Source organism: Aspergillus udagawae, assembly GCF_001078395.1.
Source record: "Aspergillus udagawae IFM 46973 DNA, scaffold_4, whole genome shotgun sequence".
Taxonomy (NCBI): Eukaryota; Fungi; Ascomycota; class Eurotiomycetes; order Eurotiales; family Aspergillaceae; genus Aspergillus; species Aspergillus udagawae.
In genome coordinates, this window is record NW_025091267.1 from 1,040,353 (window position 1) to 1,066,175 (window position 25,823).

Genomic DNA, 25,823 nt, shown 5'->3' on the forward strand with positions numbered 1-25,823 from the left:
AGAATCGAAGCGCAAGAGAGAAATCACATTTTTCAGCATTTGATGCTCGATGCCCGGCCTCGACAAAGCCGAGATAAATACCGCTCACTCAGCTTCGTAGACAAGAGAATGGATTGTTCTCTAAAATTTCGTAGACCAAAGTAGCACGTCAGTCTGTTGCAACTGCAGAGGCATGGTAAGGATCAGGGTCAATGACGCGAGCGTCGGTAATGGTAGGTAGCATTCGAACCAAAGTAACCATGTGAGGTTCTACTCTGGCACCCTTGACTCGAGATTTCGGCGGACATATTCGGCTGTCAATTGCAAGCGAGGCCAGTAAAAGAAGTCAAATGAGTAATGTAACGCATGGAGCGATGAAGCTGAGAGAAAAGTTCATTCACCTTCTCTAGAGAGTTACCGAATTGGTTGCTTTTGATCCTCAGGCATCAAGGCAGAACTCCAAACTCAGCATTTCCAGTCTGTTGTCGCCGCCTGTTCTTCAAGCCAAGGTGGAATTGAAATTAGGAGTGGAGATCAATTTGCCTTGACTATTAAAATAGTAGTCTACATTATCGTATGAATAGAATATGCGAATACAACTCCCAAGGTGGAAGCATTCACAGCTATCGCCCGTCTGATTCGTCCCTCTGACCGCATCCGGCTGCCGGCGAAAAATCTATCACGCCGTCCCGTTCGTCTCACCTTCTCCCCAAGCCCTACACCTGCGCCCTACCCCTAAGCCCTTATTTCTGCTCTTGGAAGTCAAGATAGTATCTTCTTAGGACCTTGCCTTGTCCAATATGGTAAACACGCGAGGTTCAGGTCCCTCGTCTGACGATCACGTCTCTTCTGAGCTTCCTGCGTCTCCAGCCCTCAAGGTCGAGGACGATGGTAAGTGTTCCTCGTGGCTTATTGCGGACCTGAATCTGCCCGTCCAACATGACACCGGAGGCCATTGTCATTTCTTTCATTTATTTAAACAAATCTTTAGCCTATTTATGGTTTGAAGTTCGATTCTGACTCTGATTTATCTGCAGCTTCCTTGAAGACGTCTCACCCGCGCGAGGAGGACGAGGATGGCTCCCTTTCCCCTCGAGCCTCGAAGAAACGGCGCATCGACGCCGAGTCGGAAGGGCTTCTCCTACCGTCTCAAACTACCGAATTGACCGATCAAGCGCCCGGACATCAGATTGAAGAAGAATTAGTATCCGCGCTCGGTTCTGGAATTGTCGATACTGTGGAACGCCAGAATGCTGGGCAGACTCAGCCGGTCAGCTCTGCGGGAGATCCCGCAGCGCCAGAGACAAATCCGGAGCTTGACGATATGGCGTCTGTCATCTCAAGTATCATGAATCATGCTGAACGGGTCGAGGAACAATGCGCTATGGGTCAGCAACAATTAACTACTGCGACAACGACACCGACTACCCCTGCGGATCAGCAGGCGCCCAAGGGTCTAGTTTATGTGAAGGCAAACTCGCACTTGAAGATCCAGAGCTTGCCTATATTGGACAATCTGGTAAGAAATGCTTCTTATCCTGTTATATGGATCTTCTAGAGATCAACCCTGACAAGTGTGCCGTTCAGTCTACCCAAATTCTCTCTCTTCTGGCCAAATCCACTTACCAGGACATTACGTCGTTTGTGGCTGAGCCGGAGTCAGAAAACGGACAAGCTTATGCGACCATGAGATCCCTCTTTGATCATACAAAGAAAGTGTATTCCTCCAAGGAATCGTTCCTGTCACCGACTGAACTTGGTCTCACGGAACCTTCCCAAGTTGACATCATCAGAAAAGCAAACCTGGCTTCATTCGTTTCAAGTATCTTTGGCACACAAGAGATTGGATTTGCTGAGCTAAATGAGCATTTCCTGGATGTTTTCGTCCCGGAAGGGGGCCGCCTGCTAAAAGTGCAAGGTGCTCTGTTTCTGGAGCTCAAGACCCAAGCGTTCATAGCCTCCATGAACAACACTGAGAGGACAAGGACCGAGTTGCTGTACGACCTGTTTCCAGATGATCTGGAGCAGCGCTTACTTGACCGACGGCCGGGAACTCGTCAGCTAGCACCTAGTGAGGCTGATTTCGTGAAACGTGCCGGCTCACGCCGGGATATTCTTTTGAACGATATTAACAACGAAGAGGCGATGAAAGCTCTGCCCGATAAGTACCACTGGGAAGATTTCCTCCGAGACCTGAGCTCGTACATTACGAAGAACTTTGATGCTATCTGCCATCAACAGGTTTGTTTTTCTGTGGCTCCTATCTATCCTTGCCTTGCTAATGCTGATCAGACGAAGAAATTGAATAAGGGAAGACAACCATCTTCATCGAGTGGCGAATCACAGGATCCGCCCAGTGCACCCCTCCAAGGCCAATTCCCTGTTGCTTCGCAAGCGCCTGAAGTTCCTGTTGACAAGAATATGCATGGTGACTTGGTAGCCCGTGCGGCACGTGCGGCCCAGATTGCCTTGCAGGGCCATGGATTGAGGCGTTCTCAACAACAGCAGCAGCAGCAGCTCAGTCAGCCACAGCAACCAGGACAACCCCAGCAACAGCAACAGCAACAGCAACAGCATCAAAACCAAATTCAGCAGGCTCAGCAGCAACCCCAGCAACATCTACAGCCACAGCAAATGCCGCAGCAGAGTTCTCAACATGGGGGCCAGGCACCTCATGGGTATACTGCTGCTCAGCCCACGGGCCAGCTGCAATCTCAGCAAAACCCACACCAACAGCACTACCAGCATAGTCCAACGCCGCCGGGGTATCAGCAACAGCCCGGGCAGCTCACATTCCAGCAAAGTCCTCTGCAAGCAAACTTTCAACAATATCACCCTGGGGGTCACGTCTCCATGCCAGGGAGACCCAACGGTGGTCATTCATCAAACCATGGTTATATGCCTGGGATTCCTCACTATTCGCAATCACAACCCACTCAGGTACTCTATGAGCGCGCTCGCATGGCGGCTTCGGCGAAATCGTCTCCAAGCAGTCGCAAATCCGGCCTACCAAGCCAGCGCCGCCCCTGGACTACTGAAGAAGAAAACGCTTTGATGGCTGGACTGGATCGTGTAAAGGGACCACACTGGAGTCAAATTCTTGCGATGTTCGGACCCGGAGGTACTATCAGCGAAGCCCTGAAGGATCGTAATCAAGTGCAGCTGAAAGACAAAGCGCGCAACTTGAAACTCTTTTTCCTCAAGAGCGGTATCGAAGTTCCTTATTACCTGAAGTTTGTCACCGGTGAACTCAAGACTCGCGCTCCTGCTCAGGCCGCTAAACGTGAAGCACGGGAGAGGCAGAAGAAGCAAGGCGAAGAAGATAAGGCTCATGTGGAAGGTATCAAAGGCATGATGGCCCTTGCTGGCGCACATTCGCAGCCCGTTGCGCTCGGACACGGGCACGAGGCGATGTCTGCTTCTCCCGGGCTTCCGGATACTGGCAGCCATTCTACGTTTGATCAAACCGCGGAACAGAACCTGATGCAGACACTGGGCCAGGAGGTCCATGGTGCTCAATTTGGGCAACCTCAACATCAACCAGGTAATGTGGATCCCAACATGCACCTGGGGCAGTAAACTGGTTGTTCTTTCTACAAAATGTATTTTCTCCGGCCTGCCCCAAGGATCGATCTGAAGTTGCTGTGGTTGTTACCTGTCTTTTTCGCTTCTGGTGAAGCATGCTGCTTTGTCGCGTTTTGTAATAGCATGGTTTGGGTCTGGTTCGGTCTGTAAGAGTAAAATTCAGGCATCTACTCGTACATATGTAAAATGATTCTGTACTTATATGAATACCATTTTCAGCTGTGCCTATTTTAGAGAATATCATAAAACCTTGCTTGAGCGTTGGTTTTCCAAGCTCATCTGCATAGTCTAATTGTCCTCGGGCCGAACACGGACAGAACTCCGCTTGGGCATCACCAACACATGGCAATTCGTTGTACACACCCTAGAAAGAACAGACCTCAGCGAAACGTTGTACCCCAATTCTCCTATTCGTCCAACTGGGGTTAACTTTACCCGTCCATTCACCTCCGTCTCTCTTGCTCAAGTCACTAATAAGTGATCTGTCACGATGGCCGATTCATCAACTCCATCGCAACCTCCAGCGCCGCCTTCGTCGCAACCACCACCTTCATCCCAGATCGGTTCAGAAGAGCGTCCATCATCGTCAACGCAGGCGACAGTACCAGGAGAGCCATCGGGTACTTCTGAACCCCCGGTTGTACCCAAGCAGGAGCCAAATACAGTGGATGTCACAACCCTTGACGCTTCCATCGAGCAAGATATCGACATGAGCACCAGTGGCATTACGAACGCTGCAGGCGCAAGCGACGGAGATAATACGATAGGGAACCCTGTTCAAGATGCGGTGCCTACGTCTGTCGACGCTATAGCAGCGGCAGTGGCGCCATCCAAGAAGGAGACGAGTCTGCGCGAGTTTCTGGGCAAGATGGATGATTATGCGCCTATTGTAGGTCCAGCTTTCTTTTTCTCATTTTCCTCTTGCCTTACTTTCGACAGCCTTTGCTGTCATGGACGTATCGCAAGACGTACACCCTTGAGCCATTCTAACAAGATATAGATCCCAGACGCGGTAACAGCTCACTATCTTACCCTCGCCGGACTACCGCCCCCAGGAAACGGACCGAACCAAACCCCCCCGCATCTGGCCCGACTCCTCGCTCTCGCAACACAGAAATTCATTGCTGATATCGCGGCCGACTCATATCAGTACGCACGTATCCGAGCCTCGAACAGTTCATCCGCCAGCAACCCCATGGGCAGTCTGAACGCCGCCTCAGGTCTAAACATACCCGGCGGTGCTGGAGGAGCTGGGGCAGCAGGCGGCGCAGCGGGTGTTGGTGGCGGCGACGCAGGCAAAGGCAAAGCGAACACACATCTGGGCATTCAGCGCCCTGGTTTTGGCGGCGGTGGCTCCGGTGGCTCCGGGCAAGGCCGGACGGTGCTCACCATGGAAGACTTGGGCATGGCTGTTGCAGAGTATGGTGTGAGCGTCAAGAGAGGGGAGTTTTACCGGTAGAGAAGGCTCGGTCCTGGTGATGGAACACATCCGTGATGGTTAGTACAGCCAGCATGCGACCGGGTGTCATCCGCTTGGGCTTAAGGATCCTCCGTCTGCACGGTCGATAGAGCTCATCCACAAGAATCTGGATGGCTTATGAGAGGTTTTTACGTTATATTGCTACACAGTCTTGGCGAGAGGGATTATGGTGGCTTTCTCTGGGGAAGGCAGATTTTTCAACTTCATTTGGCGTACATATCGGGTCGAGGACAACGGATATCCTGCATTGGGGGTTTCTTATATTTCGAAAAGAATTTTCCTTTTGTGAACTTTGCACGCAGGCGTTTTTGGAAGGCTGAACGGGACACACATTCATCGGTGTCCACCTCAACAAGTATACAATTTAGCACGTCCTAATATCCAAAATAAAATGAAAATATTGATTATCGCAAAACCTAAATAACTCCAACACAGTAACCGCTATTTTTACAATACAGATATGTGTAGATGTACACGTCCCCGCCAGTAGAAGACGGAAGAGCGTCGGCAGGGACACGAGACCGCAGAAGAGCAAGATCTGCTACCCTCACAGTAGAAATTCCCTGCTTGATCATTCTCAAGCACCTGCCGTAGCAGTACGAATCACGACCCCATCCCATAATGATGCTCGCCCCAGGAACAATGCCCGTAAGCGCCAGATCTCGAAAAAGCAGCGCAGCGACAAGAACCACCATCGAACCGTATCCCCATACCCCGGCAGGATCACTTATTTGTTCTTGGACTGCTTGTACGTGAACCGCTTGCGAGTACTGCCAATGCAAACCGTCAGCTTTCTGCTTCTGCCTCTCCTCCCGATTTTGTCGGAACGTCTCTCAAACTGAACGGGGCATCAAACATACGGAACATATTCGCCCAGCTTCCTCCCCACCATATCCTCTGTAATCAAAACATCCTGGTACGTCTTTCCATTGTGCACCGCGAACCGCAGACCGACGAAATTAGGCAGGATTGTGGCTGCGCGCTTCTGTGTCTTGATCGGGGGTGTGCCGGGAGGAGGGGGGAGCTTTCGCGGGAGAGGGAGACTGTCGAGGGGAAATTGAGCGTCAGCTTATACAAGAGAATCACTCAATCTCATTTGAAGCTGTCTCTGCGATCCTGAGGCAAGTATATCCAAGCTAGGACATGGAGATAACGTACGGCACAATGTTCGGGCCTGCGCGGTGATGGTAGCGGAATTAGCCATTATTCCTTCCTTCGAGATGTATGGATTAAACAGGAACAATCTTGGAAGACTTACCCTTCCATACTGATCGCCCCAGCAGAGCACGAGTGGGAAACATCTTGTCGATACACGCTGCTCAACGAGTCCGAGACTCCAGAAGTTGAGAGTCGCAAATTGATGCTTTTCGGACGGCCGATTATGTAAGCGAATATACTTGGGATGCTCAAGATACCCACAGATTAATTACGAAGAGGTCTGAACTTTTGAGAAGATATAGCTATTATTCCTTTTATCTATTATATCCATTGACTGTGCTTGCCACCTGTTATCTGTTTCTTCCCCAAGCAAGCCATCATCGTATATTGATAGCATTAAACAGAGCCAATAGATTGAACATCTTCTGATCCAGAAGCCGCCAGCGACTGTTGGATAGAAAGATCCCGTATTCCTAAATTTTATTCGATGTGCTCATTCCATAGCAAGCTCATCAAGCAGCCTGATTAAGTTCCGGACTCCCATGAGGACGTTTTCGTCCGGACCCTGACCGGGAGTCCAACTGGCGTGCGCAAAGTCAATCAAGCGGAGGTCGTGCACCTTAGGGGGTTCATCCTCTTCCTCTTCGTCTTCGAAGTCTATTTCTCCTAATTGTGCCGTTTCTGGACCAAGGTTGATATTGACTGCCTGCTGGGGAATTCCCTCTTGTCCAACCTGGAGGTTGACGACTTCGAAGGAGCCATCTTCCTGCAGAGCAAAATCAAACTGCTCGTCGTCTTCATCGGACTCTTCTGGTGATCTCTCCCTGGGTTTCTTCTCTTCTTCTAGTGCTTGTTCCATGGCCTCTGGGTCACCTTCGTAGACAATGAGAACACTTGCAGAATACATCCTGCTCTCTTCAGACTCCAGGATCAACTGCACACGTGTCAGCTCGTCAGCAAGTCTCCTGGCGATTAATTTGGACCGATCAACAGCGCCGGCCTTTGCGCCAGCGAGGAACGTCTCAAAGCCTTCTTTTACATTCTTTTCATTAAAAGACCGTCCGTACCACTTGTCATAGCGCTTGTAGCCGTCCTTTTCAACGACTTCACCCCTGGCACCCTCGACTCCCTCATGTTTGGTGGCGTATGGATTGGTCTTGCTCCTCTCGTCCATCTCCCCATGAGCGCCGGTCCAAATCTTCATCCCGGCAATGCGAAACCCGAGACTACCGCTGGTTGTCTCCTTCGCCACAGCTTCCAGCTTGGCCCGCTTAGCGGGAAGCGCGTCATCAGCCCAAAGTCGCGCGCCAAGCTTCACATCCAGGACATTTGGGCGTGTGAACCCAGAGGCGACATTCTCCAGGACTATGGACAGGCCCGTTTCGAGCTTTTTTCCACCAGAGGGAATCCAAGTTTTGTTCTCAGCTGCGCCGTTCAAGCCTAATCCAGCATTCAAACCAGGCTGCGGCGCCTCCGCGGTGGTCGGCGTGGCGGATGATGATGAGTCGTCCGCGGTTGGTAGAACAATAGCTCCACTCTGCTGAGCAGCAGCAGTGAGCGCTAAGGGGCCTTGCTGGTCAGCAGACGATAAGGTTCCGATGTAAGTGGGAATGAACTCCCGAAAGGCGGGATGGAGGGCGCTAGATTCGTAGAACGCAACTTCTTGGGGAGTGCAAGGTTTTGCGATGAAGGAACCGGAGGGAGTGCAACGCACGCCGTCACTGTAGAGAAAGGTGTTAGACCAGTCATGCGACCCCTGTATACGCGCACAAAGCGCACTGCGCTGACAACGATTGGATGCTCAATGCAGGATAATGCAGCCGCTAGAAAGGCTGAGATATGCTGACGTGGGCAAGGAAGGTGGGCCGAGTGCGATGGGGTACTTACTGTCCAGCAGCGGCGTGGTCGAAGTCGACAAAGCTGTCAGTATCGAGCTTGGGTGTTTTCACACTATCGGACCTGGAAGACGACGGCATGTTGTTCGCGAGAGAGAATACCCATATACTATTGCACACCGGAGCGCCGCTAAATCTCATTCATTGCTCATTCCGGAAGGTGCGTTTGACAGGTAAGGAGGTATTTCCAGGCCGCGATAGGGTTGTGGGAAGTAGTCAAAGGTGAAAGAGAAGAAGTTGTAGATAGAGTGTCGTCAAAAGAGATGGTAGACTTAAGGAGTGAAGAAAAGGAGAGACAAGGCAAGTAATTGTACTTCCGTCTACGGTTGAAATGCAATCATGAACGGCATGACTGGCAAAGGGGGGCGGAAATAAATGTTTAGGAGATTATTTAAAATAATAATACTGCTCTAGTAGACTGATGGGGTCGTTGTCACCTTAGTGTCTTGGTTCTAACAACGGTCAGTTTTGATAAGAAGGGATCGGCGGCTGTGATTGCCGGCTCAACGCGGGCCGAGGACCGGTTGTTCAGAGGATGGCATCATGTCTGCCGCTTTTGGCTGAGGCTAAGGGTTTGTCTATCCTGGGCCTTCGAGCAGATTCAGTATACGCCAGACTTGAGTTGTATTTCGCTCTTTGTCGTTATACTGGAATGTCGTGGGTATATATATAGCCTTATCAGGAAAGGGATAGAGTATGCTTCTAACTATGGAGCCATTATTTCTTGCAACTCTTATATCTACAACGGCATGCTGCATCTCTAAACGTCAGTAATATCAGCTTGTAATGAAGTATTTGTTTAAAATGGAATGGCTGACCTTCTTATGCCAACTCTAAACCTTTTCTAACCGGCCTTGTCGTCTTTCTAGCACATATTACCAGAGTGGACGATCAGGATGATAATGTTACCACTTGAACTGTCCAGTCCTTGAACTAAGATGTGCACAACCAGTCTAGCAGGAGTAAAGAATCATTACTAGACTCTTTTACACTCTTGTATACTAAGCATATAAATGAATGATTCCATAGAGATAATAATGAAGGGCTCATTAAGATACAGATGGATTAGCTAGTTCACTGCCAAGCTGGACCTTAATTTAGCTCATCCACATAGACTACAGTCTAATAAAGCCTCAGAAAGCCTAACAAGGCTTCAGACATACCAGGGTAAAGTAAGTTAAGATCTCAATGAGGTCTTATACTACTATTAGTATAGTAAGTGAAAAGCGAAACAAGGTCGTTGATACAGTTTACATCGACCATTCAATAAGGGAGAGGAGGGGGTACTCTAGAACCAATTTCAATAGGTCTAAGAATTCGAAAGCTACACATATGCCCTTCGGTAGTCTAATTGACTGAAATAATTGCCAGTCTGACAAGGGAATGAAACACATAGGACGGGGCGGATGTGGTTGGATGCTCTGGATGGTGTCACATCTGCCTCTTTTGGTCTTCTCACTTGCTTGGTGTCCCATATTGATCAATATATTATTACAGGCGCATCTGAATTATCCCAATCTTCGTAGCCTGCGTCTGCTATATGTCTTCCACATTATCCTCAAAAAGCTGCTTGAGGCACCACAGCGAACACTGAAGAAGCTGGGGGTGTGCTCTGTTTGCATGAATCAAACAGACTGAGAAGAAGTTGGACTGCTGGTGGGAGTGTTTTCCTTTCGCCTACCAAGTACTAGTGAATTGAATCCTCTCTCTCTTTCACACATTCATTGACTACTTCCCATCCCCGTCGATCTAATCTTTCTCTCCCGTTTGTATCAGCTTGATCTAATCTTCTCTTCTATCTCGTGAGCAATCTCATCCAGACCTCTCATCGCAATGGAATCTCCAGAAATTCCCTCGAACTCTTCTCACGAGCTCCCTCTTTCACCTCTCAAACAATACAACAGCCCAAGGACTGAGCAACTAAACACGGCTACTTCTACAGAACCTCCGACAAGCAAGCCAATTGAAATGACTCCGCCCCAGTCAGAAGCAAATGATAGTCAAGAGAAACTAGAGTCTGTCCCTGTTAATATGGTGGAGTCAAAGAAGAAAAAGAAAACTACCAGACCGAAAAGCAAACGCGGCAAGGTAGGACCTTTCCCCTTGACCGGATGACGTTACGAATGAAACTGATGCTTACACTTTGCAGAACAAGCCGACAGGGTTCGAAGAGTACTACGTGGATGCCCCTATAACACCCCAGGAGTATGCAGAGGGGCGAGAGATCTATGATGTGTATGTGACTGATACCATATCAAAAGACGAGTAGGCTGACAAACATTCAACTTTATGAAGCTCGCGGCCTATCATTCAGTAAGTTCCTCACTGCGACTAGGACTCATTAGTTTGAAATCTAACGACCCTAGTCGAATGGAAGATGCTATTCTACGCTTCCAGAAGAAGCGACGCATTGAATGTGACAGACGCGAGATATTCTTAAAGTACCTGCAATATGGAGGCGTCGACATCAGTCAGAAGATGTTCACGGGTACAGACCAACGTGATCTCAAAGAGATGGACAGTGAAGATATCCTCCTGGCCAGGGCCCAGACAAGCATCGCGCAGGAGCAATTGAACTTACAGATTGACTTCAACGCTGTGGTCAAGGGATTCCTGTAAGCCTTCATGGCAACCCAATACTGCGACACCATAAATGAGACTGACGGCTGAACAGGACATCCTACTTCCCGTACTACTTCAACCCCGAAACCGAGGACATGGTCAAGCTGGCCACAGTCACGATATGGAACTTTCTCACGTACATCCTCTACCACGACGTAGTCCCAGAGTACAAAGCGAACGTCGAGGAAGCCAGGAAGTCCTGCGACATCGCCAGCAAAGAGCTCTGGAAAAACCAGCAACTCACAGCCAAAGGACCCGGAGACTTCAATACCGCTTGCTCTACCCTCTTCGGCGGCGTCTTCTTTGACCTCCACGTTGAAGACGACCAGTGGAACAACAGCAAGGACCATGCAGTGCATATGACCAACGAGATCGCCCGTAAGGTTGTCAAGTTTGCGCTGGCAGGCGCCGGAGTCGATAGACAGGCCGTCCGATTCCAAGAGCTTGCAAATCAAGACGCACTTCGGGCGATGCGGGTCGAAGACATCGATGGCTTTGAAGTGGCCGCCATCATCTTTCCAGATGATGAGACTAGGGAGTTTTACAAGGTACACGCTCCAGATCTCCGCCCAGTTGGAAGAATGCTGGCAAAGGCCTACCGCGACCCCGGAAAGCCCAACATTGACCTCAGCCCTGAGGAGAGACTTCAGTGGGAAGCAGGCGGTGCACCAGCATTGGAGTTTGACTTCTTCCTTGAGGAGGGTCTGCTGAAGTTGTGCTATCCTGGCATGAAGGTCATAACGTCGGTTTGGGAACTCAACTGTGGATTTCACTACTTCGATGAGGTGTTCACAGCCTACTGTTCTATCTACACGGCTCTGGCCAACGATTTAATGATAGGTTGGAAGAAACCGAAGGATTTGCGGATGGGCGACAACCATGAAGCTGATGAGACAGATGATGAGGAAGGCAAGGATCCAAAGGAAAAGGGAGTAGAGGGTGACCACGCTGTCGAGCCGCGAATCTGATCTTAGTTTTTTGCGTAGCAGTAGCATACGTGGTGCACAATTCGATGGATCTTAATCAGAAAATTGGCAATTCCCCTCAAATATATACACAAGTAAATTCATGTTTCTGATTGGATAAGCAGATCATGGCTTCAAGAGAGGCTTTCCCGTAGTCTTCCTCCCCTCGAGGTCGATATGCGCCTGTTGAACCTGCTCAAGCGGGTAGATCTTGTGGATTCTGACCTTGAGCTGGCCAGACTGGAGCAGGTTGAACAGCTCATTGACATAGAATTCGAATTCTTCGCGGGTCTCAATGTAGCCGAAAAGTGTAGGACGGGCAACCTTGACGCACTTGGGGGAGAGTTTACTGTCCAGGTCAGTCCCTGTCCAAACAAAGTAATAATGTGAAGGACCCAACTTACTTCAGAGGTAGAGGAGGAACGGGTCCGCTGGCATTTCCAAACCAGACAATCGTACCTTTCCTCTTGACGGCCTCCAGACTTCCTTCCCAGGTATCCTTTCCGACGGAATCATAGACGACATCCACGCCTCGGCCGCCGGTGATTTCCTTCACGCGCTTCACCCAATCCTTTCCCCCTTCGCTGCGGTAGTCGATTACATGATCCGCACCGAGGCTTTTAACCAGCTCGACCTTCTCCGGACCACCAGCAGTACCAATAACATGCGCGCCGATCGCCTTGAGGATCTGCGTCATGAGAAAGCCGGCACCACCCGCGGCAGCGTGCAAAAGAACCCAATCGCCCTTCTGCACGGCATAGGTCTCCTTCGCTAGCGACAAGACGGTCAGCCCGCTGAGGAATGAGGCCATGACATCCTCATCTGAGATGCCGTCGGGGATTTTGACCGTCTTGGCCGCAGCGACGGCAGTGTACTCCGCATATCCGCCGGTGCTGAGCCAGGCGACGCGGTCACCGACCTGGAAGTTGTAAGGATTTGGCCCGGGTCCCACGGCGACGACGGTACCGGCGCCTTCGCGGCCCAAGACTTCAGGCTTTGGGGCGGGGTAGAGCCCCGTGCGGAAGTAGGTGTCGATGTAGTTGATGCCGGAGATATTGTTTTTGACGAGCAATTGGCCCTCTTGCGGGGTGGGGACGGGATAGTCGGTCTTAAAGTCGAGGACCTCGGGGCCGCCGGTCTTTTCGACCAGGACGGCTTTCATGGTGGTTGGGATAGACATGATGTGTGATTGTGAGGAGGTTGTGAGTGAAGCCGTCGGCCGAAAGGACGGTTGGAGATGAGAGCGAACAACGGAGAGACGGACGAGTGCGGGAGATGTGACCGCGAGGGAACTATTGAGGCGGGAGATGAAGACGCGGGAGAGATGCATTCGATGGGAGGTGAGGATAGTGTGAGGTTATAAGTATGGACTAGAGGAACCTTCTTTGGCGATCTATCATCGTCTTATAGAAGAGCATTTGTCATCGCGACAGCTATTTCTTTGGTTGTATCCGATATCTACAGACATTCCCCGCATTTCCCCCCACTACGGAGGCATTTGCAATTGACGATAAACTCGGACTTTGACCCGGTCTGGCCTGGAAGTTATATTAATTATGACTTCAACAGCAGCTATTCTATTCCTTTATCGAGCAACTATCTTCAATCTTGTTTAAGTTGTCCTCTCCAGCTTCTAATCAACTTCCGGCGGGAATGACGCCATCGGGTGTTATCCGACATTGTCGGATCTCTTCCCTTTAGCCTTATCCCCGAGTTTTAGAGCAGAACGAGAAAAGGACGTTAAAGATGGAAGATGAGAGGTGAAGAGCCTTGTACCAACAGTTACTACCAGTGTGTATGCAAGTTCAAGGAAGGAATAGGCTGAAGAAGCATGGAAGTAGCTTAGAGGAGTCTACCTTGCACAAAATATATCTTTATATTGACCAAGCGACGAGTGGCATACAGTTTGATTTCTGTTTTGAAAAGAGTGAGAGTGCCAAAGAAACAGCATTACCACGCTCAGCTGTAAAGATGATGTAGCTGAAAGATGGCAGACAGATACCCAGGAGAGTGTGACTCAGAGCCATTGTTGTGTTGGCTGTCTCTCCACCATATCTACTCACTGCCAACAAACTCATTGATGCAATCCACATTTCTCCCTTCCACACATGCCATCACTATCAAAGTCAACATCCTTGTTTACATCACATTGCTTTTTTCCATAGTGGCTCATCCCTACCTATAGCGATGAGAGTGCTATATTTTGCCACCTAGTCTTCTGACTAGAGGTATCGCAAACATCGTCACTTTCCCAGGCTCGTTCGACAGCAGTCTACTGAGCAGGACAAACAAAATATCGAGATCATACGCTTTGTCTTGCCCTCGTCAAGGAATGGATACCATCCATGCAACTCAATGGTCAAGAAACGTGGAATACGGCGCCGAAAGGGGGCTGAGTGGTCACCCTTCGCCTTACCTTTTCTGCTCGCGTGGAATGGATGCAGTGTCCATGAACAACTGTCATGTCTGTCAATCCTACCGTAAGTGGCGTTTTCATATCTGCAAGGCTCTCTCCGCATCAGCCTTTCCTGCGTCAGGAGACGATGATTCGTCCGTCCAACATAAACCTCGACACTAGTGTTGACCCAGATTGGTTGTCCAGTGTGTCATTGTCCGCCAACGCGGGCGTTTACAAACCCACAGCATGCGATTACCACTAGCCTTCCCGACCAAGCATCATCATATTTCGGTGCCTGTTGAGTGTTGACATGTTCGAAGCATCGCCACGCATTCTCTCAGTCAGACATCAAAATCGACCGGACATCCGTACATGGAGGTTGATTCGCTGCCTATTAACGCCCAACCCCCGAGTCTGTGCTCTGATAGGGCCGCTAAGATGAAACACGCTGCCCAACTAGACTCGTTACGATATTTATATACCAAGCTCTCTGGCGCTGGCTCTTCCTGAGTCTCTTTGTTCCCATAGACCCAGGGACGAAAAGTTTTTCTTCATCTTCTTTCTTGTATCATAATCTTGTACACTACAGCTGACAGTTTCCTGAGGATCTCCCTGGACAACATTCTGATATTTGTGTTCGCTCACATTTCTAGCCTGGTATTCAGTTTACTGACACATCTCTCTGTTCGACCTCTCCGACGCCTACACAACTCCGAGTGAGTCTGAGAATCGACGGTGATACCATGCAAACCGCCACCAGGGAAGGATATCTAATCAGCCGTGCCACTGCCACAGGATAGCCTTTTGCCAGTTCAGCTCTTCTGAGAGAAAATCTTGCCTGTCTTGTTACTCTTCTGGAAGCCACCACACATCTACCTTGGACTCATCGCGGCCGACAATGCCTCGATTTGGGCGCAAGCGGTCCCAATGGCCGCCGCCTCCCTTGGTGGAGGACGAGGCTGCCTCACTCTCGCGGGAGCTCCACGGAATGTCCATGGCAGGAGTAAAGCCCGGAGTTGAAGGTGTCTGTGCCCGAGGAACCATTGACCAATGCCCTGTCATCCTGGATGCGCCTATTTTCGAGCCTTCGAAGACTAAACAGTATGACCTGGATGAGTGCAGCCGTGAAAGCAGTTCTTCAGATGATAGCGCAGGGCCAGCCACGCCACCTGAAAGATTTGTACAGGATCCACTTCTCCACATCGTTGATGATTCTCAGGGATTCCACTTGACGCCTCCTACGGTGCCTGTCCCCTTGCCGGTCAAGGAGACAAGGCCTCAACCCCAGCCAAGGAAGGAGGAGCGTCAGCCGCCCAGGATGCCCCAGAACACCAGCAGCAGCCGTCAAAGAATGGAGTCGAACCATGCCATTTCTAGAACCCAAAGTGCAACAGGGAAGACGAACATTGATGTGAGAGCGACCACTCAAGTTTCTCCTCGCAACCCTGAGCGCGTCCCTGTGCCTGCAAGGAACGGACAAGGCTCCCTGGGGTTGCCTGCCGAGAAGACTACTTCTGCCGCGGTCCCAGAACGCTCCGGTAGCGTGAGGAATGGGCGTCGACAATCCCCCGGCGAGTCTCAACAATCGCGCTCATCAGCCGGGTATGTCTCTGATTTGGCCGCAAACAAGTCCCCAATGAATCCTGGAACCGCGCATCAGGAACCGCCTTCGCAGACAAGCCAGAGAGCTCACACTGTCCCTCCCACGGGATCAGGCTTGGCTGAAAGGTTGGAAGAAAAATTGAGACAGCGACACAAAGTTCGCGAGTCTGAAAGCTCTACTCAACCAAGCGGACTGCCTCTTGCTCGTCCTACGGGTCCCACCGAATCACCGTCCTCCGAGCCTCCTCGAGCTTCTCGGTGCATTGCACCTCCCGAGCCAGTGCCACGAGCTACTTCTCGCGGAACTCGTTCTAGAGCTTTGTCCACCCCAGCGAAGCCGACACCGGCTGCTCCCTACCTAGAGGAAGTTGACCCGTTTCCTGCTTCACTCCGTACAGCGACGACTGAACCAATGCCCCCTGTATCGTCTCAGTCGACAACAAAACGGACAGTATCATTTTACGGCGACCAAGAACAGGAGCGCGAGCAATCAAGATCCTCGAGACGGCCGAGTCCTTCCAAAGCACTGGTTCGCCAACCTTCCCCAGAAGAAGCCAGCCCCTGCCTTCTGCCTTGTCCGCGGTCTGTCCCTATGACCGGGTACCAGGACTGGTATACCATCAAAGGATTGGAACATCTTGATATCTGCCCTTCGTGCATGAAACAGATGCGCAATTCGCGATTCCAAGATTTGTTCATCCCCGGTTTACCGGTACCACGTGGACAGAGAGTTCGATGCTCGATGAGTGAGCCGTGGACACGACTCGCCTGGATGCAGACCATCAAGAAGCAGTATGAGACTTTGGACATGCTCGAGCAAATAACCCGGCCACCGCCAGGAAGCAAGCCATGCACGGGGCGCATCATCAGCGATCAGTTCTGGTACCGAATCATCGACCCGGAAACAGGCATGTACCTGCCAAAGTTCAACGTCTGCTCCACGTGTATTCGCAACCTGCGCATTCTTATGCCGCAGCACCGCGAGACGTTCACGAGAAGCACGACGATGCAGGAACAGGTCTGTGATTTCGTGGCGGACAGTCCGCGGTTCGTCCAATACATTGACCTGCTGGACATTGCTGCAAACCGCGCCGAGCTCGAACGCTCGCCACGGACCGACATGACTGAGTTTCTGGCTTACGCTCGCCGCAAGGTCGTGCTACAGGACTGTCGCCGGGATCGACCGGTTCTTGGTATGTGGTACTACATGCCGCAACTGCCCGAGTTCACGGTGTGTGAGGATTGCTACGACGACGTGGTGTGGCCGCTGGTCAAGGCGAATAAGCCCATCGCGCGGGAATTCTTGACCAGGATGCGACTTGCGCCAGGGGACGCACCGACTCGATGCCGGGAAGCCAGCTGCCAGCTGTACTCGCCCCGGATCCGGGCCAAGTTCCGCGACGCCGTGCAGCGAAATGATCTGGCGTACCTGAAGCTGATCGCACTGAAGCGCTACGACGTTGAGCAGCACATTCGGGAACAACGAGAGGAGTTGTTGGAGGAGGAGCGCAAGGGATATGACTGTGACGCTGAGCTGCGGAGGACTCTGCTCGAGTGGAGACGATGGGAGTGAGGGTGAAACGAATTTTGTCGACGGCTATCCGATCAGCCTTGTTCTCTAGGATTATCACAATGTATGGTAATATGGGTATGGGTATTCTATAGACATGTATCAACAACGAAGCGAAAGTATGCAAATGCAATGCACCACATCAAACCTGCCTCTGTAGCGGCGTAGCCTCACTTCATAATCCCTCCGCCTCCCTCACCAACTCACTCAGAGTCACAACCCGATACCCCCGTCTCCTCAACTCCGGCAAAACCCTTGTGAGCATCGGCCCCGTCCAGCTCCTCCGATCATGACAGATAATCACACTCCCCGGCCGCACCATACTCAGCACATGCGCCGCATTCACCCTCGCATACGGAACCTGGGGATCATGCGGGTACACACTCCCCAGCGCAATCCGCAGCCCCAGAGCCCCAACCAGCCTTCTCATCCTCTCACTGAAGAACCCCGACCCCGGCCGAAACCACCTAACTGCCGGCTCATCGACCCCAGCCCGCGCATACACATCATGAATCCGCGCCTGCACCTCCGCAATCTGGGCCGAGAGCACGTCGTCCCGCAGCGCGCGCGACGGCTCGTCCCGCATAGCATGGTTCCCCAGCTCGTGGCCCGCGCGCACTAGGTCCGCCAGCACGGCCTCGCGCCCGTCCACCTGCGAGCCAATCACAAAGAACGTCGCGGACGCGCTGTGCGTCTTCAGCATTGCTGCTATCTCCTGTGTATATTGCGAGGGGGCATCGTCGATGGTCAGTGCGACGATCTTCTTGTGCGGGGGAAGGGGGACGTGGAAGAGGACGTCCGGGTAGCGGTGTTGGAGGTAGCGGATGAGGAGGCTTGGCGGTTTGTAGATCAGATACAAGGGTGAGAGGAGGAGGGCAGTCAGGAGGATGGGGAGGAGCATTACGAAGAGGCGTTTGAGTTTTCGGCGGCGGCGGTAGCAGCTGTAGAGCATGGTGTTGTGTGAGGTGGTGAGTTCATTGTCTTGGGGATGGTGGTTTGGTGTTTGGGAGATTTTTGGTATGTGGTTGTTCCACCGAGCAGTTGTACGCGTCCACAGCCACAAGGAGTAGGGAGTAGGGAGCGGTCTTTTGAGATAAGTATATAAATAGTCATAAATTTATTGAACCCTGATACTGGATAAGCATTGAAAATATCACAGGCATCATGAAATCCAGATTAAAACTAACACAAGGCTTGGGGACAGCGATCCAAGTTAGAATACATTATCCTGTTATATACAAATATCCCAGCCCAGCGCATTGCACCCAACTCCAATCCTAACAGCCTAGACGAAGATTGAAACCCGCTATATATCCATGCATGCATTATCCCACCAACCCAACCACCTCCCCAGGCCACTTCTTACCCCAGACAATGGCCCTTGGCGGCACTCGCCCACCGATCGGAGCCAGTACCCGAATTTTGCCCTTCTCGCTATCTACATCGGCCACGTACAAGAATCCCATGAGGCTGGCATCGCGAATCTCTGCCGGACTGGCATTCGGCGCGACGTGTGTAATTGCGAGCAGGGAATTGGCGAGCGTATTCGGTGCAGGAGACGGAACTTTTTTCAGGGGTACAGCCGAGCTGCCTGATGCTGCATCCTCGCCTGACGATCCTGCCAAGCCAGGCACGGAGGGAGCGAACGAGGTCTCCTCTGCACGCTGTGACTCTGGACCCTCCGCGTCATTGCTTCCTCCAGGGAAGAATGCGTCGCTCGTGCCGAATTGGGACGGATCGTATTCGTCCTCATCTTCATCTGAAGAGGAGATTGTGTAGTTGTAAACAGCCAAGGAGTTGAAATCGAGCTGTTGGCCATGAGGAGAGAGGGTAACGTTTGTGGTCGAAGACGCAGACATCGAGAGTGCCGCCGATGCTGTAGAAGGAATAGGGTTGCCGAAGAAGTATGTTCGAATCTGCGACTCGCGCACTGCCTTCATAAACGCTGCGTCGCGGTCCACGCAGCCGCCAGACTTGGAGAGCTTCACGACAGTGATCCGCTCATCCGACGCCGCCGCAGACGCACTGGACGTCGGCTTGTTATCGTAGTTCTTCATCATGGTGCTATAAAGCCGTTCTGAGCCTATGACCAGGATGGTGGTAACTGTAAACGTCAGTCTCATAGGCACCGCCGTAAGCAGAAAAAGAAGGAAACCTACTTGCAAACTCCGTCACGATGTGGTTGATAACCTCAAGACTACCCGGCTTGCCAGCGCTCAAAATACCCGGCGTATCAACGATGATGCCCGTCTCGCGCGTATCTTCATCCTCGGCCATCCGCCCCGTCACACTCAGCGCCAGCCGCGACACAATAGGCCGATAAACAGCACCCTCTGCCTCGAGCGGATTCTGCAACGGATAGAAATAAACCAACGGCAGCTTCACAGGCACCGCACTCGGTCCAGACATGGGACTACTCCCCCACCCCTCCTCAACATTCATCATCGTCCGGAACGCCGTCGCCGTCAGGGTCCCAGGGACGCTGAGCATGCCTTCCGCCGGATCCAAATTGACCACAATCGGCTGCCTCCCGACCTTGGTCGCATACGCCGTCAGAATCTTCGCCACACTGGTCTTCCCCGCGTTCTCAGGCCCCAGAATCAGCACCCGCGGCCCGTCCTTGCCCGTCGCCTTGGCCTCCTGGCGCATCGTCTCCAGCGCGAAATGCACATTCGCGTACTCGACCATCGGCGTCTCCTCGGCCGTATACTCGCTCTGGCAGCCCCCCGCGCCGTAGCCACGAGCCCCCTCGCCGTTCAGACCCGCCGATGCCAGCCCATCTATCGTCGATATCGTATCGCCTGCACTGATCTCAAGCGTGCAGCCGTGCCAGGTGTAGATCGCCGCTTTCGTCCCGGAGAAGGTATACGTCTGCGATGCAGCAAGTTCTGTGCCAAAAAGCTCTGCGGTGCCGGCCAATAGCTACAGCACGTACGTAAACGTTGTATTAGCCATTGCAATGCGTCATCGAGGAATGACAGTAATCAAGCGACTTTCATCACTATACCCACCTTGACTCGTATAGCTGTCCCAAACGCAACCTCAAATCTCCATTCTGAGCCCTTGGACAAGGTAATCTGTGTTGGCGGTGCGGGGACAAACTCCCTCTCCGCTGACGTCTGCGAGAACTCTAAACCGGGGAGCGACATTGCATCGCTGTTCTGCAGAGATAAATAGGCAAGTACTCAATTGACACAAGACTGACACAAATATGTGTCCTTGTTTTTGTGACTGAATGTGAAGCTGAAGGGTGCCGAGAAATGGTGCTGGAGCTCTTGGGAGCTTCATGATTGTGGTGATGTTTTGAATGTTTGCAGTGCGGATCGATTCGCCCTATTACTTCAGACCTGAACGTTAATAGCCTGATGGATGAATCAACTAATGACACAAAGTAATGGCATTTGATTTAAACCTATTGCGCTCTGAGAATGGTATGGTAACGCCATCTTTCTATACATGTTGGCACACTACAACTAACCTACAGTGCCTTAAAAGACTGCCAGAGTCGATCATTCATATCATACTGCATGCATTGCTTCTCTAGTGACCAACAGTGAGGAGGATCAAGGGGCCTTCAAAGAAGAAACGGAGACGGGGTGCCGTGGATCAGGTATCCAGAAACCAAGTAAAGAACAAAAGGGGAGAGAAACGTAGAGAAGAAGGAATGGAGATGCAAAGCTCCTCGCTTTCAATGTCCCAACCCAACACCATTGGCAGAGTAAAGCTGCAGATACCCGCAAGACCTATGGACAGGAATATTTCCCTTTGCATCGAAAGGGTGATTATTAGAAAAACCGATAGAATATCAATACAGTACATCAAGAACCACCGGGATGAGATATCAAAATGGCAATGTGAAGGGTTTCACGGGAGCAAAAGGCAGGGGAAGGCCAGCAGGGGAATTTCATAGAGGAACAGGCATTGTGAGGGTGTGGGGAATTCGGTAGGAAGGATTAGACGCTTCTCTTCAGTCTGGAGCATCATCAGACAATCCTTCTACCAGGTAGAGTGCGATGAAGGGCGGGGATCGTGTTGGACAATTTCCGGAAGAATTGAACTCGATACAGCATGATTCATACGGGTAATTATACTCTGCTCGTGGCCATCGAAGACCAGGGAAGAGCCGGGTTGGGTTTCCTAGAAGAAATAGGGAATGGAAGCTCTGGTGTATATGGTTAGAACGGAACCTGACACCAGTGGGTTTTCAGGTACTTACGCAAGTGCAAAGACAGCCGTAACACCGACCAAGGCACGGTTCCTCACACGCTCACGCTTCAGCTTCTCTTCCAGGACCTTTGCCCTCTTGGCGCGCAGGGCCGAGGCCGCCCGGGTCTCATCATCCTCCTCGTCCTCACTGAGCACGTCGGTCTTGCGCTTTTTGGCACCCTTGGGTGACGAGGCTTCGGGCTGTTCACCTTCGGTGGCCTGAACCTTGATCGCTTCCTCGACCATTTCCTTGGCCTTGGCGATCATCTTCTCTGTGTCTTCTGCAGAAGGTGCCTCAGGAAGGCTAACAGGCATCTCGACTGAGATCGTCGTCTGCGTGGTTCTAACATCGTCCACCGTGTCGGCAGTCGTCTTGACGTCAATCTTGACTTTTTCTTCTTCGGCCTCATCCTCCTCAGGAATGGCGGCGACCCTCTTCCTGAGAGTCGGCTTGGTTGTGACCACTTTCTCTTCCACATATTCCTCCACACTAGGCTCGACAGTTCCATTGGCTGATCCGGCATCAGCGGTAGACGCAGTCATGTCCAAAGCGTCTTGAAGGCTGGCACTGGCCGCACTGGCCTCCTCTGCACTGGCCTCCTTGGCTGCACGAGTCTTCCTCGGCTTGCGAGGGGATGTGGTGGCTCTTTTACTGGGCGAAGCAGACCGTCCCCTTCTCGTACGCTGCGATGGGGCCGAGAGCTGGGTCGGGGCTTCAATGGGCGGAAGTTCGAATTTCGGAGGAGGCGTAATCTGTTTCTTTGGGGTTTGAGGAATCTCTGCGGGATCGAGCAGAGCGCGAACCCAGTCGTACATCTGATATTCCTTGGCCAACTCCAACGCTATGGACAATCAGACGAAATTCACTCGGGGGTTGCTGGTCATTCTACAGGCGTGCTTACCTAGTAAGGGGCTGACCCAGATATTGCCGGCGATTTCATCCTCGCTGGTGCCCTCCCGAGTCTTCAAGTATTCCCGTTCAGCCTTCTCTTCCTCCAACTTCGCCCATGGGAAAGCGATCTTGAACATCCCAGTAGCGCTGACATATCCATCCTTGCTCCGTCGCTGAATGAACGAAATCGATCAGAATCGGTCACCCCATCAACGAAGGGCGATGCGGTTTCACTCACCATGAGAAAGTAGGTTTCCGGGTGCTGCTGAGGGGCGTGTGACGCGAAAATCTCGGAGCCTTTCAGGTCTTTTGGCAGCTTCGCGCGCAGATGGGCATATTCGAAGGGACCCAGGTTCTCAGGCTTGGTTGCGTTGGACGTTCCAATCTGTGTAGGCTTGACAGCGAGGTTTGTTTTTCCTAGACGGCGGAGCGCCAGGAGTTCCTCATCTGTTCTCCCTCCGGAAGGAAAGGGTTAGCCCTGCGCAATGCTCACGTCGTACAGCGTCTCCTGGTCGAAGCATCGAGAGCGATTTTGGAGCCGAGGGTGCGAAATAAAAATGGTGAAGTTTCAACTTACACGAAGGGGATTGGTCCGGGAGGACGAACGGGTTGTTCCTCTTTGGCAGAGATCGCACCATGATGTACGGTTAATATGAGTCTAGATGGTAAATTGGACAATGTGACTGCGCCTGAGAATTATGAACGTAATCCTCCAGATGGTAGAAAGATAAACGCTTGCGCGCAGGGAAGGATTGCGAGATGCGACGCCAAAGCGGCGGCCACGTTGCAGGCGCGTCTGCGGTTGCTCTCCGAAGATGTTCACTCCTGAGGATATAGACGTCACCACAGGAAGGGTGCGCACACACACCAGAGTGATAGCGCCACACGCAAATGGTTTTATGATTTGATTTTGGGCGGATGATAAACTCTCGCGCGGGGGGAGGGTACACAGACAGATCCGCGACGAGCCAGGAGATAAGTTCAATTCGCGATCAAAAATACGCCTGAAAGTTGATAAAAGATAAAAAGGTATGGGCAAAGCAGGGGGCACGCAAAATAAGAAGAGGGCGTTTTGCTGGGCTTGGGCTTCTTACGCTGTCCTTACCGTATTATTGATTCAACAGTTTCGCATCACCCTTGGCAATTCGCTATTGGCCAATTAGAATGATGTGGTAATCACATGAGCTGCCAAAAGCGGAAAGATAGCAGTGGGCTCGGTACATCCCCCGGTATTCGATTACGAGTCTGTGACAGGCGGGTGGTCTGCCACAGTATTAATGCCTTGGTGCCTTATCATGAGGAGGGACTCTTCTGCTTCTTCCATGGTTGGTTCACTCCCCCTGTTCGCGTCATACTGACCCCTATCCCAAGCTGAGGTAGCTCTCCTCTCGTCAAAAGGGTGTTGATGGACTGTTCAGATGATTTTTTTAGCACATCAACGACGCGTTTATCCGACGGATTGAAAACAGCCATTGCGTGACCTCCAGGCATCTTTACTAATGGCTAATTGCCAACCTCTGAAGAAAATATCACCTATATATCTCGAGTCCACTCTTTGAGTGACCACCGTCTCATGATTTATGACAGAGTTGACCACTCGAGTCAACCTAGGCCTCGAAGTCGAAAAGGACTCAAGACAGGTAGTACTTGCTTCTGGGACGAAGAGAGAGAAGCGCTCCACTAAGACACACCGCTTTATTGTTATTTAAGCCTTGAGGCTTGAATTCGATAACAACCAGAGTGTCATCGGTTATATATAGTTTCTCTGATCCAAGGTCACGATCCATTTCTTCCCCTGGCTAGAAGCTGTAATAGTGCCTTCTAGTCATTGCAATCCGCCTTACTGCAAGGTCTGTCTAATTGTTCGCATACCCCAAGATCAGCCCACACCTTTATTCCAGTCACCGTAGTAAGTGTACCCTCTCTACTCTGTAGGCTATGTAGCTTTATTTTGCGCAAGGACCCCACTAAGACTGCCTGCTATCAATGAGCTGCAGCGGCCAGCAAGAGAAGTTCCAAGAGGCATAGACAAAACCCGAACGATCATTATGATAACCTCCTCGAACGACCACAATGGCACAGAACATGGTTTCAGAGACCAAAATACCTGACATGGTCATCTCATAAGTCCACCTATCCATCCCTGAGTGATAATCATGATCTTCCACTACATTCTAGGCCCTGTCCTCACCGCCCTTCTCAACATCTCGAAGCAATTGGTATCTCTGTGCCTTCTCCCCCCACCAGACCGTATCAGACTAACGAAGCGATCCACGCCAGCCCTTTGGCCAGAATAACTACTAGAGTCCTCCAGAGACTCTCTTGGATCACTCTCCTGCATTCTTTTAAATTTGTATCTCTTTTGCTCAGACCTCTGTGGGATATACCTCAGCAATTGCATATATATTTATATTTATATTTATATATATATATACCCACCCGCTCTTATCCGCGGCCCCCTCTCTAGTGCCACCATCCTTGGTTCAGGTACCCCGCCAAAAGAAGTCCGTCAACAAACAACAGCTAAACTCACAATGACTGAACACGACGATGATCTCGTTGCCTCGCAGACCGAGGGCTTCAAGGTAGGAGAGAAGAAGACAATTGAAGAATACACAAAACTCGGTATGTTGAGGCTCTATGCACTACTCTTTCATGCCAGTCTTTCCGGCAATCCTTTCCTGCATTCAGGGTTACCAGTCATCCCCTTACCGCAGGCCCGCCTCTATCTCAAGGCCCCAGAAGTGCAAGCTGAATACTGATATACCACACCCCGGACAGACCAGAATGACGAATCCCTGAACCGCTGGAAAGCCTCCCTCGGCCTCAACACCGGCAACCCGATCGGAGACCCCAACGACCCCAGAAAATGCATCATCAAGTCCCTCGCCTTGGAAGTCGAGGGCCGTCCCGACGTGGTTATTGAGCTGTCCGCGCCCGGTGCCCTCGAGGCGCTCAAGGACAAGCCATTCACGATCAAGGAGGGAGCGACCTTCCGCATCAAGGTCCAGTTCCAGGTGCACCACGAGGTCCTGAGTGGTCTCAAGTATCTCCAGGTGGTGAAGCGCAGGGGACTCAGAGTCAGCAAAGACCAGGAGATGCTAGTGAGTAATACCGATCTATGAAGCGTAACTCGCCTTGTGCGTCGTTTAACCTTACCTCTCAGGGAAGCTATGCCCCTAGCACCACGGACAAGCCAATTTACGAGAAGAAGTGTAAGTCACTCCGTCTTGAAGTGCATCCAAGACTTGGTGCTCATTGAATACAGTCAACCCCGAAGAGGCCCCCTCGGGAATGATCGCCAGAGGACACTACAACGCTGTCTCCAAGTTTGTCGATGACGACAACCAGACACATCTCCAGTTCGAATGGTCGTTCGACATTGCAAAGGATTGGTAGGCTCCTTTTTGACGGTATCGATTATATAATGTCTCGTCTTTGAATATACCATTATCAGCACATTTGGAAAAT

General features: G+C 51.4%; 11 protein-coding genes across 11 annotated transcripts; 5 read left to right on the top strand and 6 right to left on the bottom strand.

Annotated features, from left to right (window-relative positions):
• Positions 1 to 779: 779 nt before the first annotated feature.
• Positions 780 to 3,558, top strand: Aud_005739 (putative MYB DNA binding protein (Tbf1); the record flags this gene model as incomplete). The annotated part of the gene is made up of 4 exons (XM_043290657.1): positions 780 to 870; positions 1,017 to 1,498; positions 1,567 to 2,220; positions 2,272 to 3,558. 4 exons carry the CDS (start codon positions 780 to 782, stop codon positions 3,556 to 3,558), a joined length of 2,514 nt encoding a protein of 837 aa, XP_043146592.1.
• Positions 3,559 to 4,054: 496 nt separating this feature from the next.
• Positions 4,055 to 5,023, top strand: Aud_005740 (putative TFIID and and SAGA complex TAF10 subunit; the record flags this gene model as incomplete). Its single annotated transcript, XM_043290658.1, has 2 exons — positions 4,055 to 4,453; positions 4,565 to 5,023. 2 exons carry the CDS (start codon positions 4,055 to 4,057, stop codon positions 5,021 to 5,023), a joined length of 858 nt encoding a protein of 285 aa, XP_043146593.1.
• A 748-nt stretch (positions 5,024 to 5,771) lies between these two features.
• Aud_005741 (mitochondrial 37S ribosomal protein uS19m) lies at positions 5,772 to 6,345 on the bottom strand (the record flags this gene model as incomplete). Its single annotated transcript, XM_043290659.1, has 4 exons — positions 5,772 to 5,814; positions 5,905 to 6,087; positions 6,203 to 6,218; positions 6,303 to 6,345. 4 exons carry the CDS (start codon positions 6,343 to 6,345, stop codon positions 5,772 to 5,774), a joined length of 285 nt encoding a protein of 94 aa, XP_043146594.1.
• A 350-nt stretch (positions 6,346 to 6,695) lies between these two features.
• On the bottom strand, positions 6,696 to 8,178 carry Aud_005742 (inositol polyphosphate multikinase; the record flags this gene model as incomplete). Its single annotated transcript, XM_043290660.1, has 2 exons — positions 6,696 to 7,923; positions 8,090 to 8,178. 2 exons carry the CDS (start codon positions 8,176 to 8,178, stop codon positions 6,696 to 6,698), a joined length of 1,317 nt encoding a protein of 438 aa, XP_043146595.1.
• Positions 8,179 to 9,930: 1,752 nt separating this feature from the next.
• Positions 9,931 to 11,687, top strand: Aud_005743 (uncharacterized protein; the record flags this gene model as incomplete). The annotated part of the gene is made up of 4 exons (XM_043290661.1): positions 9,931 to 10,185; positions 10,247 to 10,332; positions 10,464 to 10,712; positions 10,772 to 11,687. The coding sequence occupies 4 exons, from the start codon at positions 9,931 to 9,933 to the stop codon at positions 11,685 to 11,687; spliced, it is 1,506 nt and encodes a 501-aa protein (XP_043146596.1).
• Positions 11,688 to 11,810: 123 nt separating this feature from the next.
• Aud_005744 (quinone oxidoreductase family protein) lies at positions 11,811 to 12,864 on the bottom strand (the record flags this gene model as incomplete). Its single annotated transcript, XM_043290662.1, has 2 exons — positions 11,811 to 12,033; positions 12,089 to 12,864. 2 exons carry the CDS (start codon positions 12,862 to 12,864, stop codon positions 11,811 to 11,813), a joined length of 999 nt encoding a protein of 332 aa, XP_043146597.1.
• A 2,116-nt stretch (positions 12,865 to 14,980) lies between these two features.
• On the top strand, positions 14,981 to 17,257 carry Aud_005745 (uncharacterized protein; the record flags this gene model as incomplete). Its single annotated transcript, XM_043290663.1, has 1 exon — positions 14,981 to 17,257. The coding sequence occupies one exon, from the start codon at positions 14,981 to 14,983 to the stop codon at positions 17,255 to 17,257; it is 2,277 nt and encodes a 758-aa protein (XP_043146598.1).
• A 172-nt stretch (positions 17,258 to 17,429) lies between these two features.
• On the bottom strand, positions 17,430 to 18,206 carry Aud_005746 (chitin deacetylase CDA4; the record flags this gene model as incomplete). The annotated part of the gene is made up of 1 exon (XM_043290664.1): positions 17,430 to 18,206. The coding sequence occupies one exon, from the start codon at positions 18,204 to 18,206 to the stop codon at positions 17,430 to 17,432; it is 777 nt and encodes a 258-aa protein (XP_043146599.1).
• Positions 18,207 to 18,579: 373 nt separating this feature from the next.
• Positions 18,580 to 20,403, bottom strand: Aud_005747 (cleavage polyadenylation factor subunit CLP1; the record flags this gene model as incomplete). The annotated part of the gene is made up of 3 exons (XM_043290665.1): positions 18,580 to 19,358; positions 19,414 to 20,176; positions 20,266 to 20,403. 3 exons carry the CDS (start codon positions 20,401 to 20,403, stop codon positions 18,580 to 18,582), a joined length of 1,680 nt encoding a protein of 559 aa, XP_043146600.1.
• Positions 20,404 to 21,391: 988 nt separating this feature from the next.
• On the bottom strand, positions 21,392 to 22,990 carry Aud_005748 (KilA-N domain-containing protein; the record flags this gene model as incomplete). The annotated part of the gene is made up of 5 exons (XM_043290666.1): positions 21,392 to 21,416; positions 21,471 to 22,302; positions 22,363 to 22,525; positions 22,591 to 22,799; positions 22,930 to 22,990. 5 exons carry the CDS (start codon positions 22,988 to 22,990, stop codon positions 21,392 to 21,394), a joined length of 1,290 nt encoding a protein of 429 aa, XP_043146601.1.
• A 1,896-nt stretch (positions 22,991 to 24,886) lies between these two features.
• On the top strand, positions 24,887 to 25,751 carry Aud_005749 (rho GDP-dissociation inhibitor; the record flags this gene model as incomplete). Its single annotated transcript, XM_043290667.1, has 4 exons — positions 24,887 to 24,977; positions 25,134 to 25,456; positions 25,519 to 25,567; positions 25,621 to 25,751. The coding sequence occupies 4 exons, from the start codon at positions 24,887 to 24,889 to the stop codon at positions 25,749 to 25,751; spliced, it is 594 nt and encodes a 197-aa protein (XP_043146602.1).
• Between the last annotated feature and the right edge of the window lie 72 nt (positions 25,752 to 25,823).